Source organism: Eulemur rufifrons, chromosome 5 (genome assembly GCF_041146395.1).
Source record: "Eulemur rufifrons isolate Redbay chromosome 5, OSU_ERuf_1, whole genome shotgun sequence".
NCBI classification, from domain to species: Eukaryota; Metazoa; Chordata; class Mammalia; order Primates; family Lemuridae; genus Eulemur; species Eulemur rufifrons.
Window position 1 is genome coordinate 36,580,790 of NC_090987.1, and position 22,594 is coordinate 36,603,383.

The 22,594-nt window shown below is 37.2% G+C and overlaps 1 protein-coding gene across 2 annotated transcripts in view; it reads left to right on the plus strand.

Moving 5' to 3' along the window:
* CDH2 (cadherin 2) overlaps window positions 1-20,089 on the plus strand; it is a 211,072-nt gene extending 190,983 nt beyond the window's left edge. For both annotated transcript variants that reach the window (XM_069468503.1, XM_069468505.1), the window contains 2 exons: window positions 7,339-7,503; window positions 18,109-20,089. In XM_069468503.1, coding sequence (XP_069324604.1) covers window positions 7,339-7,503; window positions 18,109-18,315 — 372 coding nt within the window. In that variant the 3' untranslated portion in view covers window positions 18,316-20,089. The remainder of the gene's footprint in view (window positions 1-7,338; window positions 7,504-18,108) is intronic.
* The last annotated feature ends 2,505 nt before the right edge of the window (window positions 20,090-22,594 follow it).

Below are 22,594 nucleotides of genomic sequence, written 5' to 3' on the forward strand. Positions count from 1 at the left end.
CTCGTACCAGCCCATGCCTGGGAGATAGCAAAACTCTCTTGTGTTTCAACACCGTTCTATCCAGTGGAGGCTGATAAAGGAACGTGAACTTTGCAAGCCCTACCCCTCTTCCATGTGCCAGACCCTTGCTGGGCCAAAGCAAAGAGTCTTCCTGTCCAAACAACAGTGAGTCTTATTTTAACCAACTATGCACAGACCTAAGAACTCAGCATATCCAGAGTGCTAGAGCCCAATGCCAAATTGGCATAACCACCTTAACCACCTTAAATTCTTCCTTCCAGCATTTAAAACCCCTGATGTTTTCCCTCTTGGCAAACTATTTGAGGCATTCTTTTCACTAGCAAATGACCAAAAGATACAGCTTTTTGACTATTTACTTTGCTTGCTGTGGTGGTCTCTGGTTTATCCTTTGACACTGCTTAACTGAGTCTGTGACCTTGGTCAAATCATTAACCTCTCTGAGCTGCAGTAATCAATAGAGTGGGAGCAATGACACTCACTCGGAAGGGTTTCTGTTTGGATTACGTGAGATAGCACATGGGAAGCTACCTAGTGAAATTCCTGATGGATGATGAGCATCAGATAAAGGTGCTCCTTCTTTCATGCTCTCAGGCCTAAAATTGACATCTGGCACCAGTAGTCATTCGGTAAATACTTATGAACTAGTAAGTGCATGTTTGCATCACTTCCTGAAACGGGCTGATTGTGTGATTCTGTAGATTGTATCTGCAGTGTAGTTTTTGGAAACATTTGCCTGGGATTCCAGAATTCTAATTTATACTGATACAGTATTTTATTTTATTATAACATAGCCAAATGCCCTAAGGTAGATCCCTGGCATCATTTTTCTGAACCAATTATAAATCATTGCAAATCAGTGGAATGTAGCAAGAAAAAAGCTAGAATCAGAGCTTTAGCTGCTGACTAACTTCTTAAACTCTCCCAAAATTAAATCACCCTTAAAACATTTTAAATCATAGACCAAAAAAAAAAAAAAAGAAACAAAAATTTATTTGCAATGTTAGTATTCTCAAAACTCTAATTCCTGCCTACTTTTAATGATCACTGCCAATTAACACACATTCCAAACATTAGTTAAAACTAAGATTTTCCAGGGCCTTTATTTGAAAATTAAATTTCTTTGGGAATTTAACATTGTAAAGGTTGGCAATCATGAGATAATTTTCAGACCCACTATTTCTCTAGAGTTTCAGGAGCCAAAATAAAGATTTCTTGTTGGATTGCTTATAATCCTCAGAAGTAAGGCCATGAACTCAATGACCTTGAGAATATTTTTAGTCTCTGTAATTCTCTGTATAATTCTTATCCTACATGGTGTAATTTGTGTGTTTAAGTAAATCATTATGGGATTGTAAAGATGTATAATTTAGGAGGTTAGCATAGGGCGACCTTTTATCAAAAGGTCTAAAATTGGACCCTCAGGTCAGACTTTTGCTGTAGAACACAGATGGATGTTGACAGAAGAACCCATCCCTGTGACCAGATGGCACTTCCACGCATTCTCTATCACCATCTGATTTTTAAATCCCATATTTGCAATAGACAAGGGGAAACCATCACAGAGAAATTCTAAGCCATGTGCTTTAACCCAGTTTCTAGCTTCCTACAAATCAGTGGTTTTTCTGCCTCTTTGTCGAAACCATCATCCTAAGGAATTTAACAGGTTTCCTTCATTCTGGGGGCAGTGATTCTCAATGATGGGACCACGGGTCTTTCTCTTCTTCCCCATTGTGAATTACTACTATGGAGTATATTATCCAAGTCATATTTCTTAAATTGGCTGCTCTTTTGATACCTGTCGTGCATAACATCATTGAGATTATATTTAACACTTTTTTTTTAAATGAGAACTTTCTGTGGACCTGACACATTGATGTCAAAGGACTCAACAGGACCAAAGAAGTTTTGAGACTGCCACTGCTCTCTGGTTCTTAAGAGATAGTAGAAGAAGGCTATCAAAAGAAAGATAAAGAACTGTAAATTAATAACGCTGCCATATAAGTGTTCTGTACACATTAATGAGAGCAGGCCAGAAGGAGATCCTATCCTTGTCCAAAGGACAGAGCTGCTATAGACTGCAGCAGATCATTATGTCAGAATGTGAGCTCCGTTTTGCCAGATCTTCCTGTTTTCAGGTGAGATATACCTACATCTAAATGTTGGTGACATATTTGAATATTTTCAAAGGACTCCTGGCCAATCAAAATGCATTTGTTTTTGCAACCTTAGGATACAGTAGGAATTGTATAAAAAGTCAGGGTAGAGGGGTTCTTCCCAGCTAAGGAATAGGGCAAGCCCACATGCCTGTTATCTCTAGCTATATGAAAGAAATCCCTCTATGTTCTTATAATTGTCACCCTGAGCTATCCCGGATTATCAGGGAATATGTCACCAGGTAAACAACAGTCCTTAAACGTAAGATCTGATTACCTATTTTTGTGTAATTCAGACTTCTAATAAAGATTTTCACCCTCAGGGTAAAAACATTTATTAACTGTCATCATATGCACTTGCCATTTCTTTTCCCGCTTCCCAGGGACAGCTTTGGTAATTGTTAGAATGCACACTTATTCACGGCTCACCCCACTCTACTGTGCTTGGTAGTTATGCAATTAAACATGGCCTGGAAAAACATGCTTCTTCGGGTGAAAGCATTTAAAATTCTCGAAATAAATCCCTCTTTTTATCTTGTATGGCATTTTAACTTTTCAGAGGCTTTCACATCTGTTATATCATCATGGACCTTTACTTTAAGATAGTCTATAAATTACTCAATTCTATAACATTGAAAATGGAACACATTTGTGCAAGATCAAGGTGTTTTCCCTCAAGTTTTGTATGGATGACTTGAAATACCCTGTCCTGACCCGAGAATGCCTTTGCTCATGCTGTTAGTCCTCCCGAAACGGCATTTTCGCCCCAGCCCATGGGTGGTTCAAGGTTCAAACCTAAAGCCAGTTTTCCCTCTGAGCGTGTCGTACTTTGTGATATACCAAGTTTACCACCTGCTCTGCCTCATGGGACTTTGTGTACCTACCTCACCTTCCGCATTGCCTTGTACACTCCTAACAGGAGGAGTTTGTTCCATCAGGGTAATTCAGTGCCTTCACCTGTTAGGCTAGTTGGAGCTCTTGATAAGGAATTATCCAGGGGGATTGTTGTCAGGATCAGTGTCTCAAGGAACATAGAGATAACTTTTAAATCAGATGCTTTATAAGACACATGCTGGTTTTGTTTTCTATCTTATTCATATACTAGCTGTGTGACCTTAGGCAAGTTACTCAACCTCTCTGGTTCTATATCTAAAAAGATGATAATAAAACATTCTTCACAGGTTTGTTAGAAAGTATTGATAGCAAGGAAACACTTATCAAGAGCCTGGTGTAGTACCTGGCACACAGTGGGTATCAAGGTTAGTGATCTTTCTCCCCTTTGTCTCCTTTGTTATTTTAATCATTTCTCACATTCCTGGCCCTTCATACTCAGCAATCTATCTAGTTCCTTATTCTCTAATCCAGGGGTGGGGAACCTTTTCATGTTGGAAGGCCACATTAATTTAGCTATAATCAAATTAGGCCACATCCAAGAAACTTCAATTAGATATATTTAAAATATGTACATTATCTTGCAAAAATCTAACTACTATGTACTTAATAATTTCAAAAGTGAAAACTATTTGTTAATTTTAAAGTTAACTAACCTTTTAATAACTTTGTTGTGTCTGCTTCTTGTTGGAAAGTATTTGAAAATTTGGTTGCAGCACGGAGGTCTGCAGTCGGAGTTAATCCTCTAGATGCGTGTCAGTCATTTGCGACCTTAAGGTTGTCTGGATTTGGGTTGGGGTAGGAGAAGGTAGATTCACAGCAATAAGTGGTTGAAGAGCAAGAAAGCATTTTTCGGGCATGTTGCTGAACGTGTGCATATTCTACTGCATTCTTCCATATTTCAGTTGCATCTTTCTTAGCATCAAACAATGATTTTAAAATGTCATCTACTGCAAGCTCAATCAATTCCATCTGTAGTTCTTTAGGTTCCTTGGTTAGTATCAAGTAGGTGAGGCTGAAATGCTAATTTGAGTGTGATGTCATGATTCTCAAAGTCAGTGAACCTTTCATTGTATTCTCCAATTAATAGGTTCATAACAGATATATAGTCTTCAAATGATTCACATATATCATCCTGCTCATCAGTGACCTTTGCTAACTGGGGAAAATGTTCATCCGAAATTTCCTTTTGAAGAAGAAGTGTTTTGAAAAAAGATAGCTTTTTTGAAATGCTTGCAATTTTTTGCCACATATCATATGTAGACTTAGTTTTACCTTGCAAAGAAATATTTAAGTCATTTTGATTTACCATGACATCACACAGAAATGCTGCATTCTTACAAAAGTCTTCTTTCAATAATTCACATTGCTGATTCTGTTCTTCATAAAATTTAACTATCTGTTCTCCTAGAGTTAAAATTTTGGCTAACACCTGTCCCTGCAATGGCAAATGCACTTTAGAATGATACTGCAAATCCACACTGAATACCTCATCCTTCAACTTTAGCATGTTATGAAACCGAGGATTCCGTGTTGCATTTGTACAAATATAGTTAGCAATACTTATAACTTGTTGGAAAGTGTCACTTAAAATACTAGCTTTAGTACAGATTTTGCTGATGCAAGATACAATGAAAAGAAATGAGAGCATCTGGATGTGTTAATGCTTTTTTTATCTGTACAATAAACCCTTCATGTTTTCTTGTCATGAAAGGTGTACCGTCTGTACATACACTAACTAAACTTAACCAAATTCAGTCCAACATCACGACATTTATATTGAAAGTTGTTGACGATATCTGTTTCCCATGTTCTTTTCCCAAGAGTGTCTAAAGTGAGTAACTCTTTGTAGCAGAGAAAAATCTTGTCATGACCCAAATGAAGTATAAAACCTGTGCCGAGTCAGTAGTATCAGTTGATTCATCCAAAGCAATTGAATAATGAAGTTGAAGGCTAATACATGCTGCTGATCAGTTATGGTTCTCCTTGAAAGAGGCAGTTGTTTGTGCTTTGAAATGTAATTGGAGTCTAAGCATCCTACAACTTCGACAGTGCATTCTTTCACAATTTCTACATCACTGAATGGCTTCTCTTTTTCCCTAGTATATAACCTACTTTATAAGTTTCTTCAGTGCTATTATTTCCAGATCTTATTGCTGCTTGAAATAATTTCTTTGCTTTTGCTTCTCGTGTCTTAATTTCTGCAATACAACATTTCGTGCCTCTCCCTCTAATTGAAAATATCTGTGGTCCTTATGAGTGTTATAATGCTGATGACCATTGAATTTCTTTAATGTTGATACTGCAGTATCACAAAGCAAGCAAATCATCTTATCTTTAGTGGAAACAACATAATATTGCAATTCCCAATCCTCATTTAAAAATCTGTTTTCACCCTTCAGCATTCTCTTGGTCTTCTTTGACACGATGGGCTGTTAAGCAGACAGAATTAAAAAATACTGCCAAGCTGTGTAACTATTCACAAATTCCACTTCAAACAGAAACACAGGCACCGTTGTCAAAAGCTGATAACAGACTGGCGTACTCGACCCCCGTAAACTCTTGCCAACCAGCCTCATGCAGTAGAGGCGCCAGCCAGGCGGGGAAGTTAGAACTAAATCATGACCATAGCAGCCATCAATTTAGCCCTTATGGCTCATTAATGTTCTAATTGTCCTGGTCAATCTGGGAGGATTGTTTCACTGAAGCTTATTTTATTCTTTGGTATTTAAATATGTATATTTTAAAAATAAAATTAAATATAAAAGATGAACAAAATGTATTATTAAATATAAAAGGATTTGTTCTGTAAAATTTACATTCCGTCAAAAGGCCACATTTAAGGACCTAGAAGGCCACATGTGGCCCTAAGTCTCCAGGCTCCTCACCCCTGCTCTAAACCTAACCTTGTCACTCAGTCTTGATTTACTCATACGTGACTGTGAAAGAGCCAAGCTTTAAAGTCTAATACATTTGGAGTCAGAGTCTATTTCTTAATAGATCTGGGATAATGAACGAGTCACTTGGGTTATCTGAAACTCAGTTTCCCCATCTCTTAAATTGGGATAATAAACCTTAATGTCGCGTGTGTTGTTAAGAGGATTAAATGAGTGAACATAGGTAAAACACCTCAAACATTGCCAAAACATGGTAAATGTTCAAGTATTAAATAAATCCAAACCACCATACAGATGCTGCAAAAGGTTTTAAGCTGGTTTTAGACAGAGAGATGAAGCCCAAACTTCTTAAGAAGAGTACCAGAAAATCTGTAGTTTCTATAAATGCGAATGTTGAATTGGAGAAGTTGGGTTAAGCTGGGGATATGACATTTTTGTATCACCAAAATTTAGAGGTTTGAAAACTACAGAGCATTTGCCTAAACCTAAAATGTGGATTCATTTCCACATTATTGTCAGTTTCTGTATACATTCTCATCCAGCTGGCTGATGCTTTAGCTGAAAATAGTTCTGAGGGCCCAACCTATGCCCAGAGCATCCTTCTTCACAAGTTCTCCTCTGCCTCTCTGAAAGTGGACAGGCTGTTTTTTCCACGACATTCGCAGAGGACTGCATTGGAAGCAAATCCACCCTCTCTCCAGCCTAGCACCAGTGCACCAGAAGTTGGCAAACTTTTCCTATAAGGGGCTAGATATTATAGTAAAGAGTTTAGGTTTTGTGGGCCACATATAGTCTCTGTAGCATATTTTTCTTTGTTGTTGTTATTTTAAGTAATGCTTTAAAAATGTAAAAGCTATTCTTGGAGAAAAATAGGCCACGAGGCAGACTGGGCCCACAGACCATAGTGTGCGAACTCTGTTCTAGACCATAAAAGGATGGGAAAGATGAAGGGTGGCTTTGAAACCTTGATGAACTAATGCCTTCCTTTAGGGAAAAGGAAAAAGCACCTTCATCATCTTTTTATAGTATTAAAGACATTAAGTTAGTACCTTTGCCTCTGCGGTACCACTACATTGTCTAGTAGGTTTTTTAGTCATTTTACAGTGAGACCTCGTCACACTGCTGTTTTCCATTGGAAACTGATGAGGAACCTTGTAAAGCAGATGGAGCACAGACTGCAGGAATGAAAAGCACAGAAGAAAGAGCTGTGTGAAAGAAATATTTAATCATAACATGAAAAACTCACAGTGGCAACTCTTCCATTATGTTAAATTGCACTCATTTCTATGTGTTCTGAGTCTATGTTTTAAAATAGAGACTGGAGTTTTCCATCTTCGTGCCCATCTACCATGGGTTTGGGATTTTGTCTTTTGCAGGACTATGACTTGAGCCAACTCCAGCAGCCCGATACCGTGGAGCCCGATGCCATTAAGCCTGTAGGAATCCGACGACTGGATGAGAGACCCATCCACGCCGAGCCCCAGTATCCGGTCAGATCCGCAGCCCCACACCCTGGGGACATCGGGGACTTCATTAATGAGGTACAAACAGAGACTCATTTTCTTTATAAGCGTTTTTTTTTTTTTTTAATTTTATGCCAATGGTTAGATCTCTGTAGGCCACAAATTGCTTGAAATACAACTGTGTAGTTCATTAAAACGTACTTGTTTTTCTCAAGCTTATCTTTGTGTGAAAGCAAATGCAGCTTCATTAACAAAGAACAAATGTGGTTGTTTTGATCAACTAAAAAGAGATCTATCAATTAATACTCTGCATTTGTAAAATGACATTCATCATATGTTATCAGCATTAGTCACACTGTCATCTCCAAGAAGGACTTTTCCCCTAGATTACAAGTAACAAACAGACTAACAATATTATAGTGTATTTAATTTCATTTATTAGCATGGATAAATGTTTAACAGTAGTTCACTTTAATTTTCCTCATACTGTACCCTTTGCAGCTCACAAATTCAGTGCCTAGCCAATGACTCCATCAAAAGAGATTAGTTGGAAGAGCTAAATTAAATATTATGTAAGTGATTTAAATACTTGTCTAGTTGAGGAGTTTTAAGAGCTTCTTTAAAGGGAAGCTAATTCTCTGTTGAATATAACAGATATGATTTTCACTGTCACAATTACTCTGGCATTCATTTCATTACTGACCAAGAGTCCTGCTACATTTAATACCTAAGTTTTGAAGTAAAATGATTTATGCTGCTTTTTTGGATCATGTCCCAGTTTTACTATAATTCTCCTTTTGAATTTATATTGTATTAATAAATACAAGAGAAAGATATATTTTGATATTGATTGTGAATATACGGCAGGACTCCAGTTCTCTGGCCATAGCCTCAGTATCTCTAAGATTGGAATTGGTCCCAGTGCATTACAAAGTAGAATGTATCTATTGTATATGGCCTTCAGTCATGTACTGATAAGACTCTCATTTCCTGGGCTTCCTTGAAATAGTTGTATAATATAAACATAACCAAACTACCTTAGGTTTTTAGATCCACTTAGAGCTGCTAGAAGAAGTTTGGGAACAGAATTGGAATATATATCTCTACAACTGTCCATCACTGTCTATCCCTAAATTATGTGCTGCTTGCTGAACATACCTATTCACTTCTGCTAAATTGGTAATAGATTAATTTGTAGCAGACATGGTGTAAAAGCAGATGGAAGGCAAAAACAACAGAATGCCAGTAAATCCCTTTATCTACAGAAATATGTCCTGACTTTTCCAGCTCTTAATTTATGTACAGACCTGGGTAGGGAAATTTGTAGAAATTTATATATATGGCTAGATCTTTTAGACTATATACCAGTGCCTGGATGATTTTTTTTTTTTTTTTATTTAGCGTTTGTCATCATGAGAAGTTATTGGGTTATTCCTATGGTTGTCAGGTTTGAAGATACAGTGAATCTTTTGACTGTAGGTATAGGAACTAAGCAGTACTTACAAAGTTATTCAGAATCTGATTCCTGCTCTCTCCCAGCCCCTCAACCTCCCACATTCCCTTCCTGAGTTTCCCCACTGAACTGTTTGCAGTCCCTCAAAAGCATCACACTGTTGAATGTGCTGTAACTTCTGCAAAGCCCTTACCCTCTTGACCACCTGCAGGACTCCCACTTGGCCTTCAGAGTTCAGCTGAAACATTCCCTTCTCTGCGCAGCCTTCCGTGACACCGCTGGGAGGGAGTGACAGGGCGCTGCCTCTGCCATAGCCCTCTCCAGCTGGGGTGTAACTGCCACCGTCTCTCTCTCCCACTCAGCACGCGAGTTCTTTCCGGGACAAGAACTATTTCTTGCACATGTTTTTATAACCTGAACATCGAGTACGTTGCCTAGCTCTCAGATTTTGTTGTTTTTAGACATTCAAGTATTCACTGTGGCAGACGTGTAGGGCATGAAGCTATGGGCACTGCGCAGTTTACATTTGAGATTCAGTGGAGACCAAATCTGAAGCCTTTCACACTACTGGTGCTGATTACATTCAGAAAACAAGGATGTTGGTTATTCTTTTCTTTTCTTTTTTTTTTTTTCTTTCTTTCTTTTTTTTTTTTTTTTTTCGCCACAAGGTCTCACTCTGTCATCTGAGCTAGAATGCAGTAGGTCATCGTAGCTCACTGCAGCCTCAAATGACTGGGCTCAAATGATTCTCCAGGCTCAGCCTCCTGAGTAGCTGGGGCTAGAGGGATGTACCACCACACCCAGCTAATTTTTTCTATTTTTTGCTAAGGCTGGTCTTGAACTCCTGGCCTCAAGCAGTCCTCTTGCCTCGGCTACCTAAAGTGCTAGGATTGTAGGTATGAGCCACCTCGTCCAGCAGATATTGGTTATTCTAAGAGCATCTAGTTAATAAGGTTCATTTATTTACCCAACCTTTCTTAGGCCACAATAGAAAGAATTATAAAAGGAATTTCCATTTGGAGTTTTCTTTCTCTAAAACAGTCCTCAGTATGCAGTCTAAAAAGGGGCTTGAAACCAAAACAAACAGGTGTGATTACTTCTGTGAAAAACTTTGTTCCAAACAACTGACTGCAAATTAACTTCTAAAATACAATCAATTCATAATTTGAGGTTTGCCTGCGTGTGTTAAAAATGGCTCATTTGGAAACTATCTCGAGCTTGGTTTAGGATCATCCATTCAGCAAATCACTATTGAATGTCTACTGTGTGTAACATAACTACGCCGGTAATATGCGGATTAAAAAAATAAATTAGACATAGATTGTCTTCGTGTGTTTTCCCCGCTTTGCTGTCAGCGCAATCTTTGTACAATGCAAACGTGCCAGGATGCGAAGCCGTACTTTCCCAGGCATGGGAGGCTTGTTGTGTCTGGTTCTTACTTGGCATTTCAGCTTCAGCTCAGACCCCTCCCCAGCCAGCATCGCAGGCTAGCAACAGAGAAATCTGCTTGCACTTTACAATGCCAGCTTACAATGCTGTGCTCCTGTCTATCCACATTCTGGTCTTCCTGCCTGGAATTCCCTTCCTCCTTTTTCTAGAAGTTGGGTCCTTCCTGAAGTCTTTATTAACTCAGGAATGGTCAGGCATGCAGAATGTGGGTTAGGTGCCATCCAGTGGTGTCCTGCAGGACCTAGAACTCACCTCTCTGAGCCCTGCCCTGGTCCCGGGAAGAGGTGCTTATCCCTGAGTGACAGTGGAAGGCACATTGGTTTGGTGAATAAAGAAGTGGATGAAAGGATCCAATTTGGGAATCATTCCCCAAACGGCAACTAAATCCATGAATTTGAATGTGATTTATTTTTTTTTATTTTTTTTTTATTTTCTTTATTTCTATTTTATTTTATTTCAGCTTATTATGGGGGTACAAAAGTTCAGGTTATGTATATTGCCCATGTTCCCCCATCCCCCCGAGTCAGAGCTTCAAGCGTGTCCATTCCCCAAACAGTGCACATCGCACTCATCATGTATGTATACACCCCTCCCCTCCCCTCACCCCCCGACCTCTGTCCGATACCCAATTGGTGTTATTCCCAAATGTGCACTTAGGTGATGATCAGGGAAACCAATTTGCTGGTGAGTACATGTGGTGCTTATTTTTCCATTCTTGGGATACATATGAAGGACAAAGGGGACCAAAAATTTTTACCTGGAAAGATCCCTATAGTTGGAAATAGGAAGAAAGGGTAAGGGGGTCAAGATATCACAGAAAACAACCAAAAGGAGAGTTTCAGGGATGTGATGATCATTTCTATGGAAAAATTCAGGAAGATAAAAATTGTCCAAAGGCCTAAACCAATAATAACACTCCAAAGCACCATATAGATTCTTTCATCCAAGATACTCATTAAGACTTGTTCAATGTCCTTCATTAACTGGACAAAAATAAACACATACAAAGTTTTAAAACAGTTGAAGGCACCTAGAGTGAACTCATGCACATTTTATAAAAAACATTTAAAATGCACACAAATATATTTATCTGCAGGTCTTATTTGATTTAGCCGAGTACCAAATGTTCCAAAGGAAGAAGTAGTGGGGATTATAATTGGAGTGCTTTTATGGACATAAGGAATAAGAAAACTCATGAGAACATTTCTAGTTTGTTTATTTAAATAATGAACGAATGTTGCCTTAAATCTCAAAAATGATAACTTATTTTCAGTCTAGTAGGTAGAGAAAACCAAGTCACACGTTTTTGAATTTCAACTTCGGAATTTCATTCTATTTTGAATTTTTAGACATGACCTTAAGAGGGTGAAAAGTTGAAACAAATTTATTTTAAACTCAGCCTGACAGTAGGTATTAGCATACCTCCAGTAACTTTACTAATCCTGTGTATTTCTTTATATAAAGAAGTATACTCTATATACTTTATATGTAAAGAAATATTTTGTTATACTTAGAAGTATAAAAACCAAGAGCATACTTCTATTAAAAGGCCAACTTTTGGTTAATATTGTCTAAAACTTACATAAGGTTCTTCTAGATTAATTTGCTTAAAACTACTAACATTTACAATGTTTGCCTTTTTCTCCTATTAATTAAGTTTAATTTGTCCTCTTTTAAAATACCTCTTTCCACTCTTACAGGAGTTGGGCATTTATGTGAATTCAAATCCATCTGCCTCACCTAACAGCTGTTACCTTATATAAGGTCAAGATCCTTGGATTTAACCCCTTGTATTTCTAGTTTTCTTATTTGTAAAATGGAAATAGTAATAGAACCTCCTTTTAAGATTGCAGTGAGAACTAAATGAGATCATATATGTAAAGTGCTTGATATAGTGCCTGTCGCATAGTAAAATGTCTTAATTATTAGTAGTATCATATTATTCTTTTTTTTTAATTCCTTTTTTTTTTTTTTTTTTTTTTTTGAGATAGAGTCTCACTCTGTTGCCGGGCTAGAGTGCCATGGCATCAGCCTAGCTCACAGCAACCTCAAACTCCTGGGCTCAAGCAATCCTCTGCCTCAGCCTCCCGAGTAGCTAGGACTACAGGCATGCGCCACCATGCCCAGCTAATTTTTTCTATATATATTTTTATCCATATAATTTCTTTCTATTTTTAGTAGAGATGGGGTCTCGCTCTTGCTCAGGCTGGTCTCGAACTCCTAAGCTCAAACAATCCACCTGCCTCGGCCTCCTAGAGTGCTAGGATTACAGGCGTGAGCCACCGTGCCCGGCCATAGTATTCTTATAAGTAAATTAGCTTTTAAAACTAAAAGACTTTGTACTGTACTGTTCTCTGATTATAAATAAAACACTTAAAATCCTCTTCTTCTAAAAAATTTCTTTAAGTAAAGTGAAATTCCCAGAAAGTAGGGTAGTAACATTGTCCTTGATAAGTCACAGAATTCAACTGTAATATAAACATGGTGTGCTTTTATATCCACATATATTTTATTTTATTTCATTTTATTTCAGCATATGATGGAGGTACAAATGTTTAGATTACATATACTGCCTTTGCCCCACCCGAGTCAGAGTTACAAGCGTGTCCATCCCCCAGACAGTGTGCACCGTACCCATTAGGCGTGAATATACCCATTCCCTCCTACCCTATATATTGTAAATCTAGATCCTAACTTTCTCTGAAAGGAGTAGACACTTTTGGGTTTTGGAGATTGCCTTTGGAGGTGCATAATTCAGTTCAGTTGCTGGAGTTGAGAAAAGCTGAAAGAAACAGTGCGGGTGAACAGTCCAGCTTCACTGAATGCTCTTCTAAAGAGTTTTGACTTTATCCTATAGGTTACCCAAACAGCAGTCATTCGAGTAACACCTAGTTTTTTCTATCTCTGCACACCTCTTCTATTATTTCCTTTAAACTTTAATGTTAAATTAATTTTAACTTAATTTCCTTAAATAAAGGGAATTATTTTAAAGTGGTGATGCACCAAGTGAAAATCGTCTTTCGCACACCCTGAGGAACTCCTCCTTTATTTGAGAGGCACTACTGTAGGTCACAGAGAGCAGGCAGCGGGCCTTACATGGGGGGAGTGACATCAAGTAACACTTGAGAGAGAAACCAAGAGTAGTTCGTCAGAAAGAAACAGGAATAGTACTGGAGACGGGGGGACCAGTGAGACAGGCTTTTGCTGTGGTCCAGGCAGGATACAATGAGGACCTGCACTAACACAGTGGCACTAAGGCTATAAAAGACAGAATGCAAAGGAATCAATAGGCCCTCTTCCCTCTTACATCCCTCATGTGTTCCTCACTGGAGAATGTGGGTTTTTATCATCCGCATAAAAGCGTGTCTCCGCCCATACAGCATAGGATCAGGAGTCTATAAATACAAGCTCAGCAAGAATTCAGCCAGAGCCACAGTTTTCACTTTGCAGAGGAGCCTCCAACTTCAGAAAACAGTTCAGATTTATCCAAAGTTCAAGATCTGCCTCTCCGGGAAAGGTAGAACAAGAGCACACTTTGCTAAATTTAGTCCAACCTAGAGAAACCCATGCAGTTAGTTTGTAAGTTTGGCAACAGTACATCCTGTGAAATGATGTCCACATCTAAGAATAGGGAATCCTATAGGGAGGACCAGAAGGTTCCATTGCCCACTGGGTTTCTTCTGTGCATTCACTCTGATTTCATGCCTGTTACTCGGGCATGTCAGTTTCTCAGGACTTGGCCGTGATCTTTTCAGAATTACCAAAATATTACAAAGACTTTATGTAATATCTCATTCAGAAGAGTCTTATTTTATTCTCAGGTAAGAATCAGTGCTATCCAAGTGGAAGTGGGACTTGAAGTACTTAACCTGCTGCCTAGAAAGATGACTTGGCTAAGAATTCTTTAAAAATTGAGTGGTTTTGCCCTTTTGTCATTATTAAAGCATAAGGCAATGTGCCATGCTCTAGCATAGCACAGTGGTCTCTCTCTAATGGATTTCATGGCCTTAACCTCTTGAAAGAAAGAAAGAAAGAAAGAAAAGAAAGAAAGAAAGAAAGAAAGAAAGAAAGAAAGAAAACAGAGCTTCAGAAACCACCAGGATGATCAGAAGGCCAATACAGGAGCTAAAAAAAAAAAAAAGAATGTTTTTGAGAATCTCAATAGTGGCTATGGGACTAGATTGTCATCAGCATTATATTTATTTTAAGGAACTGAATTTGGTGACTTAGACGTTTGAGGATGAGCTCTGGGGTCCTCAACACGCCAGCGAAGACCAGACCTCTTCTTGTGTTTGTTCCCTGGACATAGTAAACACAGGCCACTCATTTTCTCTGGACTGAGTCTAGACACACTTGAACCCTGCCATTAACTCTTTAGAGCCAATTTTAGTCTTAACCTTTCCATATTTCCAGTTTGCTATTGATACCATAAAGATTGGGCAGGGCCCTATTTTTCACTTAAAAATTGAATTGTGCCAAATCAGATAATCTGAACCCAGTGATCCCAGCCATTTTCTCTGTTGTCTGTATTATAAAGTAGTTGTCATAATGGAAATTTAATATTTGTTTTCAGCAACTTATTCTCCTTATCAGACTTTTCTTGATTTTCCTTCAGATCTTTCTTGGGTCCAGTGCTTGTATGCCTCTAGTTATGTAGTGCTGAACTAAAGGAGTCACCTATTGCTTAAATTTGCAATGACGAGATATTGCAGGGAAAAGCGAAGGTGGGTGTGTGCTAATATGTGAGTATAAACTCCACAAGGGCAGGCATTGGATCTAGTTCATTGATAGTTGTATCTCTACGATTAAGCAGAATACATTACAATAGATAGTAACAAATATGTCTTGAATTGAATACACAAAGGTAAAACCAAAATGAATGAAGGTGCATTCTTTGGCTTTTGCTAGCTAAGGTTATTGCATGCAGTAACTGGCAGCTCCAAAGTATCGTTAGTCTACACTAGCAAAGGTTTACTTCTTGCTCAAGTTACAAGTCAGCTGCAATCCATCAGTGGCTCAGTTCCTGATCCTCATGTCCTCTTCGTCTCAGGATCCATGGAGAAATAAAATTCCCATCTGAGGCAGGCCATTCTCCTGGCAGAGGGGGAAGGAGAAGGAACAGATGGGAACACATTAGATAGAGCTCTAGAAGCAGCTACTCTTCACAGCTACTCACATCGCATTGGCCGGTCACAAAGCCATGCCTGGCAGTGGGGTTGGGGACGTAAACTCTGACTCCAGGGAGGCACTGCAGTGGTGTGGGTGTGTGACCCGCCTACACTAAAAGCAGTGAATCACTGAGGACAGTAACACAATCTACCACAGAAGGGAATTATGAAGTTTGAGAAATTGTAGGTTTCTCAATTTTAACAAATTGCCTTATAGCTTATTCTAAAAATAAGCTGAAGAAAATCCTATCTGAAGTTATTTATGTTTTGAAGTACTTTGCTGAATACTTGCTTCGTTTTATTTTACACAGGCTTTTCAGGGTTATAAATAGTATTACATGACTTGGGGAAAAGTGATACTTAATTTGATGGTTAGGACTGTTGGTAAGAGATACGTGGAGGTGGGAACGCTGGTCGTGTGTACTTTTTCTCTCTGGTTTTTGATCCGAGTCAAGCAGCTGCCATTTTGTTTCTTAGAATATTATATCTTTAGTTTTAAAAAAAAAAAATTTCAAATCCCAGGCAGGAAATTTTTTTCTAAAACTTAAATTGTTTCAATTACTAATATTCATTGAGGCTCTGCATGTACCAGACACTGTGGTGAGCCCTTGGGTCCCTTTACCTCGTCCGGTCTTTATAATAATCTTATTACTGTTATTGCAGTTGGAGATGTGCCAGTGTTAAGGTCTCACGGGTAGTGCTGGAGAGGTTAGCTTACTTCTGGATCCCTTATCCACTACAGCATACTCACTCTGACCTTAGTTTCCATGCTTGTTACCTCTATTCCTCCTCTGTAAACTTGAAAGAATAGATGAGCACATGCTCATAAAAAACCACATGTACATGCTCATAAAATACAAAGGCTGTTCGGAAAGTATCCAGCCCTGTAATATGAAAAATAGAGACATTTATGGCTGGGTACTTTCTGGACAGCCCTGTACGTGTGGCTTGGAAGCATGGATCTCTCCAGTAGGGACATCTCGGATAAGTGAGGCCACCATGGCCCCACCAGCATTTGAAAAGCAGAGTTGTAGGAAAAAAAGAGTGTTTGTAGTACTAATGTTGGTATTTCTTGGAGTACTAGAATGGAATTGGGAAAAAACGAGAAAAAAAAAAAATGCCAAAAGGACATAAATTAAATCCTTAGAAGTTTTGCAGAGCATAATTATGAACTAGCTGCAGATACTTGAATTGTACATTAAAAAGCATCTATTTGCAAGAGTTAAGAATATATATAGTAACATTCATTGGGTGTTGGACAGGTGGGAGCGGGGAGGGAGGAGATGGTTATAAACACACCTAATGGGTGCAGTGTGCACCGTCTGGGGGATGGACACGCTTGAAGCTCTGACTCGGGCTGAGCAAAGGCAATATATGAAACCTAAACGTTTGTACCCCTGTAATATGCTGAAATTAAAAAAAAAAAAAGAATATAGATGGTAATTATTTCTTTGCTTCTTATTTTTAAAATTATTTTAAGAGGTCAATAATGCACGTTATTTTACATTGAAAGGATTCCTCTCCTCCCTAATATTTATACAATGTACAGATATTGGATTATGAGTTTTGTAGGCTTTATGGAAGCTATTTAAAGAATAATACCAGTTCACAATTTATCAATTAATTCCACATTTAATGTTATGCTAATAACAAATGACTTAATGAGCACCTTTCTTTACATGGTAATCACATCTGGCCTGTCTTCATTCTTCCTTTGATATCCTTCCAAAATTAGGTCATATACAATGCTACTTCCTCTTTGAACTTCTACCTCTTAATTCTAGTCTGAATTTTTTTCAGCATTCTGATGATTTTTGTCTAAACTTCACAGTTTTGTTACTTACTTTCATTTGCTTTGTGATGGAGTAATGCCTGTTATGCTAGATTGTAACCTTGAACAAGGGCAAGGACCATATGGTACTCATTTGTACGCCTCTCTCTTTGCCTTGCCCATAATTCCTGTTCAGCCTGTTAATTGTCAAAACCTCCTGACCCTGACTTTGATTAAGGTCCATGTATCACATGATTTCATAGCCTTCCGTATTGTTTTATGTAACCTATTCCCCCAGTAAATTATTCACTCAAAATTGCTCTTGCCCAAAGGACTATTGCATAGTTGCATTTATCAGACTTCCTGGTAAGAATAGTGGGTATTCCATAAATGTTGAATGAATGGATGAATTGATTTCATACTAATTACCATGATATAACCGAGCTTGTATTTCAATGAGATATTTTTTAAAACTCCAGCAGTCCTATTCTATATGTTATGTTATTTAAGATCCTTTTTTCTCTCCCTCAAGCAGTAGGCTGTTCATTTCTGCTACCTGTCAAACATATTCTCCAATTAACCCCTGCTTTCGTAAGTCTTGGCCTTCTTGAGCTACACTCCTTAGGGTCTTTTCTTCACAGAGGAAAGACATAAGTTAGTTTTTGTCTAACTTTTAAATAGTGACAACTCCAGTTTATATGTGTTGAAAATGTTATGGTCTGTAAATGGAAATTTACAAGCAAGTGTTTGTTTGACCCCATGGAATCACTAGGATCTGCCTGTGGTTTTGCAAATCGTGACCCTCTTTTACTTCTTTCTTTCTTTGTGTTTCCAAATTGTAGGGCCTTAAAGCTGCTGACAATGATCCTACAGCTCCGCCATATGACTCCCTCTTAGTCTTTGACTATGAAGGTAGTGGCTCCACTGCTGGGTCCTTGAGCTCCCTTAATTCCTCAAGTAGTGGCGGCGAGCAGGACTATGATTACCTGAACGACTGGGGGCCGCGGTTCAAGAAACTCGCTGACATGTATGGTGGAGGTGATGACTGAACTTCAGGGTGAACTTGGTTTTTGGACAAGTACAAACAATATCAACTGATATTCCCAAAAAGCATACAGAAGCTAGGCTTTAACTTTGTAGTCTACTAGCACAGTGCTTGCTGGAGGCTTTGGCATAGGCTGCAAACCAATTTGGGCTCAGAGGGAATATCAGTGATCCAATACTGTTTGGAAAAACACTGAGCTCAGTTACACTTGAATTTTACAGTACAGAAGCACTGGGATTTTATGTGCCTTTTTGTACCTTTTTCAGATTGGAATTAGTTTTATGTTTAAGGCTTTAATGGTACTGATTTCTGAAACGATAAGTAAAAGACAAAATATTTTGTGGTGGGAGCAGTAAGTTAAACCATGATATGCTTCAACATGCTTTTGTTACATTGCATTTGCTTTTATTAAAATACAGAATTAAACAAACATACAAAAAAAAAACTCATGGAGCGATTTTATTATCTTGAGGGATGAGACCATGAGATTGGAAAATGTACATTACTTCTAGTTTTAGACTTTAGTTTTGTTTTTCTTTTTTTTTCCACTAAAATCTTAAAACTTACGCAGCTGGTTGCAAATAAAGGGAGTTTTCATATCACCAATTTGTAGCAAAATTGAATTTTTTCATAAACTAGAATGTTAGACACATTTTGGTCTTAATCCATGTACACTTTTTTATTTCTGTATTTTTTCCACTTCACTGTAAAAATGGTATGTGTACATAATGTTTTATTGGCATAGTCTATGGAGAAGTGCAGAAACTTCAGAACATGTGTATGTATTATTTGGACTATGGATTCAGGTTTTTTGCATGTTTATATCTTTCGTTATGGATAAAGTATTTACAAAAAAAAGTGACATTTGATTCAATTGTTGAGCTGTAGTTAGAATACTCAATTTTTAATTTTTTAATTTTTTTATTTTTTATTTTCTTTTTTGTTTGGGGAGGGAGAAAAGTTCTTAGCACAAATGTTTTACATAATTTGTACCAAAAAAAAAAAAAAAAAAGGAAAGAAAAGAAAGGGGTGGCCTGACACTGATGGCACTACTAAGTGTGTGTTTTTAAAAAAAAAAATGAAAAAAAAAAAAAGCTTTTAAACTGGAGAGACTTCTGACAACAGCTTTGCCTCTGTATTGTGTACCAGAATATAAATGATACACCTCTGACCCCAGCGTTCTGAATAAAATGCTAATTTTGGATCTGGTGACTGGTTTGAACTTTTTCTTTCCTACTTGAGCTGCTTTGAATGTTGCAAAAATTCCAAGTCCTGGAGTTTTGTTGCGAACAACAGTACAAAAGTATGTATTTGTTCTTGTACTATTCACCATTGAAATGGGTAGCATGGCAACCATGCACAGTGAGCAGCAGAGAGGATCATTTTGGACCTTATCATCATCAGAGAAGAAAAACATCAAGTGACCCAGGAATAGACCCTACCGGTGGTGATATAAAAAATCATGTCCTTTCACTTCACTGAACTTTGGCATTGATTCTTAATATAACTTATGTTTTAATTTGTTTCTGCTCAAACTGATGGTTATGCTGACTCTAACAAGTCTTTCCCGTTAGAGCCACCAGCATAAGGAAAACTTCAGTGAATGGGTTGTGGGACTGGACCCGGAAGCTGCAGTGGACACCTGGAATTTTCGTGCAGTTCATTGAAGCCGTTGTTTTATGTGCTTAGTGAAACACTAGGTTCAACTGGCTTTTATTCAATGAATTGACCATTTGCTTTTGATGTGGTCGCAGAAGACAAAAAAAAAACCAAACACTCTTGCTAAATTTTATAAAATTCTTGATGTATCTCCCTATTATTCATTAGTGAATCTTAAAAGACTTGAGGAATTCTCACTTGTATTTGTCTGTCTGGTTCATAATCATTATCACACCATATACTCTTATACTGTATACTTTGGAAACATATACTATACCTCCTCTAATTAACTTTCATGTTTTTTGCTTAACATAAAAGTAATTTTATATCAGACAGTGAAATTTACTTTTCTATTGATCCACACTGTAGGCAATACTTTCTTGTTACTTTTCTAATCATTAAATGTGCTGGAGTTTGCCTCTGGGAATTTCCATAATGAAACTACTAAATTTGCTAACTGGAATAGTCTTTTTTAAAATTGATGCTTAGACTGTGTCTCTGTGCTGTTGTATATCCAAATAAAACTGAAATATCTTTTTGAATTCAGACATTGCAACACTTAAAATTTACATTATTTAGATCAACAAACCTGTTCAAATTATTTTCTTGTGGTTGGTTACAGACACCGACCATATCTTGTGTGTGTGTGTGTGTGTGTGTGTGTGTGTGTGTATAAACTTTAAGTGTTAATGATAAACATTTTATATATATATACAATCAGTAAATGTAAATGTTAATCTTTTTGCAGATGTAATACACAACTGTATTGCCTTTGTAAAAAAACTTTTTTAATAATAAAAGTAGGAAATTAATAAAAATTTGAAGCCTCCTGCCCTGCTACCGAAGGAACTTCTGTATAGCTGGTTGATATAATTTCTAGTTCTTCTTCCAGAAAGCATTTCTATACACGCATTTCCATAAAGATTTTATTTTGTTTGGTTTTCATGAAAATGAGATTGTACATGATGTATTATTCTGTAACTTGCCTTTTTCACTAAGTGTGTATCTTGGCAATTTTTCCATATTAGTATATATGTACATCTACCTCATCCTTTTTAACTGTGACATAGTATTCCATAATATGGACATAATAGTTTTATTGAACCATTTCCTAATTAATTTGTTGTTTCCAATTTTTTTCCTATTAAAATCAATGCCACAATAAATGTCCTTGTGCATGTCTCTTTGCATGGGAGTATTTCTCTAATACTAATAGAAGCTTGGAGCTGGAATTGCTGGATTAAAGAATGTGGAGAGAAGTTAATTAAATATGGCTGAAATTATAAATGTTTCAGCATGCTTCAAAGTGCCTTTTAGCTAAAAGAAGATGAGGCTTTCTAAACGCAAGCAACTTCCTCCTTTTGCAAAAAGATTTTATGCAGCTCAAAATAGTAACCACAAAATATAAGACAATCTCGCCAAGGCCTTATTCCTTTTTCTTTGGAAGTCAGCCTTTTAGTCAGGCCACAGTACTAGTTGCAAGTACTCTGTAAAATTACTGTAACCATGTGACGTCATAAAACCTTAAAAACTATACATTTATGAACATGATTTATGGACCCCACCCAGAAACATCTTTTTCTAGGCCATTCCTGGTAATTCGGACCTCTTCTGTAATAAAAAACATGCATATAAGTACTAGAATCCCTGTAAAATAGGTCATTTTCCATGATAAAATATGTACACTTTAAAGTTTTATAAGACATTTCCAAATTTCCCTAATTAAAGACTTTACCAATTTACACTCCTACCAGTGCTATCTACAAAAAAGCTATTGATATGCATTTTTCTGGTCTTTTGCTAATCTAATAAAAATTTTCTTACAGAAGTTTGCATTACAGAAATTTTTATTTTTATGTGGTTTATTCTCAATATGTTTTAGTGTAGTTATTTGAGGTCTTTCCACCTCAAAATTATAAGGTTATTATCCTATATTGTTTTCTTTCTACTGTTTTGCATTTAGCTCTTTAATTCACCTGGAAATTATTTTGTACAATGTAGAAATCTAACTTTTACAAAAATTTCTAGATACATGGTCTGTTTTCCAAATACAACTTGCTAGAAACTTCAACCATAACCCAAGCATGTGAAATGCAATCTTTATCATATACACAATTCCCATGTAAGCATGTGTTTGTTTCTGAATCTCTTATTCTTTTCCATTGATCTTTTATTTAATTCCCGCACAATACTAAATTGTTATGCTAGAATATCAGTTTTGACAAGATACTACCCACACTGTTCTTTTTAGTCAAAATTGCCTATATTCTTTTTCCACATTTTCTCTTGCACATAAATTTTAGAAACATTTTGTCAAGTTTCATAAAAAGTTTTATTCAAAATTGTATTGAGTTGTGAAAAGTTAACAGTTTCATCTATTATCCCATTCAATGCTATAATCTCTCACTTTTCAGATCATATATATATACTGTATTCATAGAGTTTCACTGAACATCTCATTTTATTACACTGTTATTTCGTAATTTTCATTGCTATTATGAGTGGGCTCTACTTTCATAGCATTTTTTCTAATGATTACTGTTCTATTGGAAATTTATCAACTATTATTTCTCTTGTTTATGTCTTCACTCTTGTATTAGTCCTAATAGCTTTTGATGATTCTC